Below are 7,125 nucleotides of genomic sequence, written 5' to 3' on the forward strand. Positions count from 1 at the left end.
AATAAAGGATTGTTTTATTGGAAGGCAACTAAGAAAAAATAATAAAGTAAAATATCTTACTGTAAAACAATTTAAAACTCAAATAATGCAAACCAAATATGGTATAAAAAATAAAAGAAAATAATTATAGGCTAAATTGAAATAAATAAACTAAGAAAAAGATTAAGAAAAGTAATTGAAAGAATGAGGACAAAAACTGGATAAAAAAATCAAATGAAATTAAATGTTGAGGGACAAAAAAAATAATTAAAAATAATTGAAGTTAACCAAGTTTAACCTTCAGAACTTGTGACACGAATTATAAGGCCGGATCACAACATAAAAAAAAATGAAAAAATAACAATGTAAAATTCCCGACCAACCAAAATAATCAAGGATAAACTTGAAATGTTTTTTTAAAAAATGTTATTTAAAAAATATAGATTTGAAAAGAAAGAGAACCAAATTTGACACAAAAAGAAAATAAAATTAAATCATAAGAGATAAAATTGAATAACAATTTCAATTATATAAAGGATAAGAACAACAAAAAATAACAATCAAAAGAATGAAAACCATATCTAATATAAAAATCAAATGTCAATTGATGAAATTGAAAGATAAAATAATTCAATAAAGAATTTAAAACTAAATACATCACAATTAAAATAATGAGGACCAAATCTATTATAAAAATTAAATGTAAATGGATGAAATTGAAAAGAAAATTAACTCGATAAATTGTTGAATTCCAAATACAATGTAATTAAAAGAATGAGAACCAAATCTAATTTATAAATCAAGTGTCAATGGATTAAATTGAAAAATAAAATTAACTCAATAAATCATTCGAAACCAAATATATTGCAATCAAAAGAATGAGAACCTAATTTAACATAACAAACAAATAGCCTAACTTTTTTTGTTTTCTTTTTGTTTTTGTTTTGTTTTTTTTTTTTTTTTTGCAATGATCAACACATTTTTCTAGAAGGAGATGAAAGATTGAGGGAGGAAAAATCTTATAATCGGAACTCCTTGCGTGTCAGATGCAAACACACACCTCACCACTACGATAGGGGTGGTGAGGTGCATCAAACACCGCCTTAAAAGGTTGCGTTCAGTGTTGTCTTCGTACTGCATACTGCACTTGAAGAGCATGGACGACACCCACTTGATGGAGCGTGCTTAACAAATACACCCATGAGAATTACAAAGAAAAATGTAGCAAAATATCTAAAGTGCCCTTCCATCCTTATTTTTTAGGAGCATTTAAGTAATTGAGTTGTAAGAAAAAAAGATGAAAAACCTGAAATGTCCCTTGAACTAAGGAAATTTTTTTTTTCTAAGGGTCATTTAATAATTACACTATAAACACAAAAAATATATATCAATTAACCCCTTTAATGTAATTACTAATATGTCTCATTAAAAATTCCTTCCTTCCCCTAAACTCAAGCCTGCTCACCAGGAATAAAATCAGACATTCACCATGCGATTCAACAGTATGATCTCTTTAAGAATAGAGTATAATAATTAAAAACAAAAAAATAACGTTTCTTTATAACAAAGCAAAATACAGAACAGAATTCCATACGTGGCATGCCAACTGGATAAGAAGAAGGCTGTGTTGTGGGGATGGACAGCCAATGGCCAGTCCAAGTCTAAAAAGCATTTCGGTTGTGATGCATTGGTTTATCCAAACCATATAGAATTATAGTATTTCAAGCACATGCATGCATGCCCACGGTTGCACCATAAAAGTTGCTGCTGAAGATCTGTTCGGCGCCACTGTTGGTTGCCCTTCAAAGACAAATCTGCCATGAAAGACAAACACCCCGATTTTTGGATCTCTTGTTGCTTTCTTCAAGAAAAAAGAAAACTAGCTTGGTTCCAAAGACTAACTATTTTGTGGCCACACCAAACAGCAACATCATACAGAGCCGCGTTAACAAAGACACACTAAACATTGGCTTACAGAGCTTGTGGCTAAATTGCAAGTTAAGCAAGCAGAAAACATCCTTGAGCTCTCAAACATTGTCCCCTTTTGAGCCCACGGAAACAACAAATCATAAAAAAGAAATAAATATATGCAAAGGCCACATGCATTACATGCAGTCCAACCAAAACGCAAGTCTACCCAACAAACTACAGGGAATTGCACGAGCAGCTTGGCGAAGACAAGCAAGGGCGTCATTGCACCTTCTGCGCTCTCTGGCATGAATCATCCTCTGGGTCACGAAGGGTTCCCAGCATCCAATCCATCCATATAGTATAATGGCCGTAATTATGCTTGTATGTGGTATGGTGAATGGTGTGGTACCCAGCACCCATCACGGGCCATAGGTTGGCATGGATGCAATCATGGATGTTTGCTGTCCATATAGCCTCGATGAATAAGAGGGCTACGTGCGATCTAAAATGGGTTGGCACAAGAAACAGAGCTATAACATGTGGTACAGCTTGTAGAATCCCGTCAACTGGGTGAAATGCCAAACCTGAAATAGGCCAATAACTTCCAATAAGTGATCCTTGTAAAGGTAAACAATTAAAGATGACTTGGTTCAAAAAGCAATGCCTAAATGCAAAGTCTACAATACCTTTCCCCTGCAGGGAAAGGTCAGAGTTTAACGTGTTTTTGACAATTTTTTCACTGAATTCCTCAAAAGCACCACATTGAATTCTAAAATTCAGAAATACCAAATCACGGAAAGTGCAAGAAAAAAACCCACTAAGTCAGCGAATGTGTAAGATAAAAGTCCCATAAACGTAGTGTCTACCTCTAATGTAGAGGCCACCTGATGTTGCTGCAATTATCAACAAAGTTTCTTCAAATTCATCAATAGTTCCGCGGTCTTACACTCTTCTATTTGTGGGTGGCTTCTACATTCACACTACTGTTTTGAAACTTACATCCAACATTCATTAACTAAATCATACAATGTGGATTCGTGTCCCACACATTGAGTGACTTGGTCAAACAAGGTGAGCTTTATTGGGATCTGGTATTAACAAATTCTGGAATTCAGTGTGGTGTTTTTGTGAAATTTGCCACATATTAAGTGCATTTCGAAACGTGAATAGAGCAAAAGAAAAAAAGGTAAGCGGTCAACATTAGCAGAAAACAAACTTGTATTATAAGCTAATCCAGTTCTCTTAGTAATTGGATAAACTTTCAAGATTTTCAGCCAAGAAGCTACAACAATTTTCACTGCAAATTCTACAATGCCCTTCCCTGTATGCCTTTTCCAAAAACACTGCACTTCATCCACAATTTTTTTAACTTCATTCTGCAATTATTACACAAGTCATACCGAATAGGTCCACATAGTTGGTACCAATGGACCATATCAGGTCACCTTCTGGCCAGATATGGATTGCTTATTGTCGAAATTCAGCAACAAAGAAGGCAGTTCTATAACAGTCACCTTTCTTCTTCTTTTTAACTTGTAACAAAGTAATGTGACAGTAATTTGCAAGGGAAGGCATTCCTTCGTTGTCACTACCAAATTTCAACAGTGACAAATGATATCCAGAACAAAGTTCACCAGCTGTCCCTCAGATCTGGTCAAGGTCTTACCGGCTATGCCATGTTTGGTAACACTTGTAAAGTGGCAAGGAACCACTTGGGAAATGACATGAGATATTGCACGAGAAGGTCAGATTTGGGTAAAGGAATTTTAAGGCATTGTAGAATTGACCTAATAACAAATTAAAAATAATAAGCCTTAGACCACTGAGTCCAGTCTTTCACAATCACCAATTGATGGTCTACCACTTTATGGTAAAAGACAACTTCCACAATTATATATAGTGGACATTCTACGTGGAAAGCAAGGCCTGATGACTATATTTCCCTGCCATCAGCAAGGTTCTTAATAAAAAAGGGGCCAAAAGTTTATCTTCGTTGCACTAATAATGCTATAAATGCTCAACTGACTAATCACAACATAAACAATGAACATAAAAGAGCTGTATTAAGAACATACCAGCAAATGGAGATAGAGTGTTCTGTTTGTTGTAGATGTGATGGGTTGCATGAAGATACTTGTATAGAGGTTTTATATCATGCAATTCTCTATGCATCCAGTAAATCCCAAACTCCACAATAACAAGATATATAGGAAAATATATGATGTAGGCGAACCAACCAATTTCAGATATGCTAGAGAAACACTTTGTCCAGCCATTTTCAATCATGTACTCAGAAACTGTTGGAAGAAGAGTGTACCATGGCATAGCCTTCATAGCAACATATATTTGTAAGAGCATGGCTCTGTTTGAAGGTATGGTATCTGCAAGAGATCAAAAAAAGGTGTAATCTTAGGCCTGACAAGTAAACTGGCAAATCATCATCTCAAGTGAATGATACTAGAGTCTAAATGAAATTCAAACACTACCTTACATAAGAAAACTCCACCAATAAATCAATCAGCAACTTTTAAAAGTCATGCTTGCTGATTGAAATGGTGGATCAATCTTATTAAATAGGCATATACGCATGCTGTGAGAAAATAAGAAAAAAAGTTGTAATTTCTCAGCAAATAGGAACAGAGAAAAAAAAAAACATAAAAAGCGGTAACTTCTCTACACATCATAACTTCTGTTGTCATAATCATGAAGTAATGTTATGTTACATGGCATTCGGGCTTCAGGACATCACTTGGCTTTTTGAAACTCAAAAAAAAAAAAAAAAGGAAGTAATTGCAGTGGATATCACTTGCAGAAAAAGAGGACGCATTCTACATATTTCCAAGAGAGTTGAAAGAGGTAAGCATGGGGGGCAAGAAAAAGGTATAGCATGTTATTGTAGTTACAAGCAAAGTAAGGACAACAAGCAATGTAGGTAAGAAATTGACAAAAAGGAAGAGAATTCTCAAATTCAATGATTACAGATCTGGAGGTGGGAAAAAAGGAAGAAAATCCAAAGTAGCACAGAAAATCAATAATTAGAAAGAAGAATGGCATTAACCAACTCAGATACAAACATTAACTCATAATTGAGAGCCAGTCAAAATCCACATAAAAAGTTTAGAATGAGAACAAATGATACCAGAATCAAACTTGACAGCAAAGCAGATACTATACATAAGCACGTATGCGAATATTAATGTCATGAATATGGACCGTAAGCAGACAAAAGATTCAAACTTTACAACTAGACACGCACTTGAGAGTTGACAGAATGAATGGTTCAATTAAACACCAACACATCAGAGCTGCCAGCCACAAATCTATCATCTCATGTTCAACATGAAAGACTTCAGAAGTAAAAAAACAATCCAGAAAGAAAAAAAAAAATGAAAAATGAAAAGGGAAGACCCAGATTGAAAATCAATAACTAGATCAATCTCATTACGCATTAACATCACAAAAGAAGAGTTTTTGAATCATATCTGTTAATTAACAAGAAACACTAAGAAAACAAACTTAGATTTCAAATTAACATCTATACTAGATCAAAGTACAAAAAAAAACAAACTGTAGAAAAACTTATGAGCCCAAAAGTCAACAAAAAAAACCCAGATTAAAAAAATTCAAGAACCGAACAGAATCAATCTCAAATCAAGAAAAACATAATAAAAAAAAAATGTGTTCTACCTTTAGGGACATAAACGTTGCGTTTCAAGTAATAAATATAGAAGCACCAGAGGAAACCAGAGATGAAGTAAAGGAGAGTTCCAGCAATGTAGTTACGAAGCCAAGTCTGCAAGAAATGAGGCAGAGTGACCCACCAATTGGACGGTAACAAATGACCCAAAACAATGCTGTTGAACATTGATGTCTCAACCAAGAATTCCTGCAAGTACTTGTCTCCCTCCATTGTTATTGTCTTTCTGATTCTTGGTCTTTCAGATTCACCGACGAAACGACGCCAGCGACGATATCAGAGAGAGAGAGAGAGAGAGAGGTACGGAGATTGAGGTGTAATTCGGTGGGCGACAGATATTTAGCTCTCTGATAAAACTGTGTGGTGTTGTAAACTTGTACTTTAGACTTCGTAGTTAGGAAGGATAGTATTTTATTTGTACGTTTAGCGTACTGTCGTATATGCACACTCTTTTTTATATTTATTTATTTAAATTTGTGTGGTGAAGTGGTGATCCATCGTATTTGCTGCTGCCTCTTTTTTTTTTTTCTTTCGATTCATGGTAATTACTAACACCTTCTCTAGGGTAAAATCTCGCTTTCTGGATTTATTTTAATTTATAAGTAAATTTGAATTGGATTAATAATTTTTATATTTAAAGTAAAATAATAATTATATTATTTAAAATACTTATATAAATGAATTGAATTATTAATTTTAACTATTTTGCCTTTAATTTAAAAATCAATAGATGATTGACCCGCGCTACACTACAGGTCAAATTAAATTTTTCTTGAACGTAAAAAAAATATTTAAATGTTGTTAATGTTTTTTTCCTAACAAAAAAAACTCATGTGAGGGTTTATCTAATATAACCAAGTTGATTTTACTAGTCCAAAAACAACTCATATAACCTATGAAAACAAATTTTGACTAAACATTATTTCAAGATGATATTTTTTCTTAATATTAAAATAAAGATATACTGTATTGATCTTGGACAACCCGGGTTAACATGTCAAATTCATAACTTAGGTTATGAAACTATGATAACCCTATAAAAAGTAAATCAAAATAAATTATTAAACCTAAACTTAATTCTTAATCAACCCAGTATTGAAGGATGAAATTGAAAAAAAAATCAATTAAAAAAGGACCTAAAAAAATAACTTGGGTTAACATGTTAAACTTGCAACTTAGGTCATAAGACCGAGATAACCCATGAAAAGAAAATCGAAACAAATTACAAATTTCAATCCCTAACCAGTTTAATATTGAATGATGAAATTTTTTTTTTTAAAAAAAACATAAACAACCTGAGTCAATCCACCAAACTCATAACCTAAGTCATTAAACTGAGATAACCTATTGAAAAAAAAAATGACCTGATTTAACCTGAGTTAACCTGTTAAATCCACGACTTTGATCTTGAGACTAAGATAACACCATAAAGAGAAAGTCAAAATGAATTATAAAGCTAAATTCTCAATCATCTTTGTCAAATCTAATGTTGAACAATGAAATTTATAAAAAAATTAATTAAAAAAATGATATAAAAA

General features: G+C 33.1%; 1 protein-coding gene across 2 annotated transcripts; it reads right to left on the bottom strand.

Annotated features, from left to right (window-relative positions):
- Nucleotides 1–1,512: 1,512 nt before the first annotated feature.
- Nucleotides 1,513–5,971, bottom strand: LOC7456835 (delta(7)-sterol-C5(6)-desaturase 1). 2 transcript variants are annotated; one of them, XM_052452421.1, is made up of 3 exons: nucleotides 5,578–5,971; nucleotides 3,966–4,271; nucleotides 1,513–2,474 (listed from the first exon to the last, which is right to left on the bottom strand). In XM_052452421.1, the coding sequence occupies exons 1-3, from the start codon at nucleotides 5,798–5,800 to the stop codon at nucleotides 2,170–2,172; spliced, it is 834 nt and encodes a 277-aa protein (XP_052308381.1). In that variant the 5' UTR covers nucleotides 5,801–5,971; the 3' UTR covers nucleotides 1,513–2,169. The 2 variants fall into 2 exon arrangements, with proteins under 2 accessions (XP_052308381.1, XP_024455493.1); XM_024599725.2 differs by lacking the exon at nucleotides 5,578–5,971 and adding an exon at nucleotides 4,377–5,134.
- Between the last annotated feature and the right edge of the window lie 1,154 nt (nucleotides 5,972–7,125).

This window comes from Populus trichocarpa, chromosome 4, assembly GCF_000002775.5.
Source record: "Populus trichocarpa isolate Nisqually-1 chromosome 4, P.trichocarpa_v4.1, whole genome shotgun sequence".
NCBI lineage: Eukaryota > Viridiplantae > Streptophyta > Magnoliopsida > Malpighiales > Salicaceae > Populus > Populus trichocarpa.

Excerpts from the sequence above, each read along its gene's own strand:
- LOC7456835 (XM_052452421.1), bottom strand. The coding sequence starts at position 5,800 with ATGGAGGGAGACAAGTACTTGCAGGAATTCTTGGTTGAGACATCAATG. Across the intron at positions 4,272-5,577 it reads CAACGTTTATGTCCCTAAAG|ATACCATACCTTCAAACAGA; the intron begins GTAGAACACATT and ends GATCTCTTGCAG. Across the intron at positions 2,475-3,965 it reads CACTCTATCTCCATTTGCTG|GTTTGGCATTTCACCCAGTT; the intron begins GTATGTTCTTAA and ends GGCCTATTTCAG.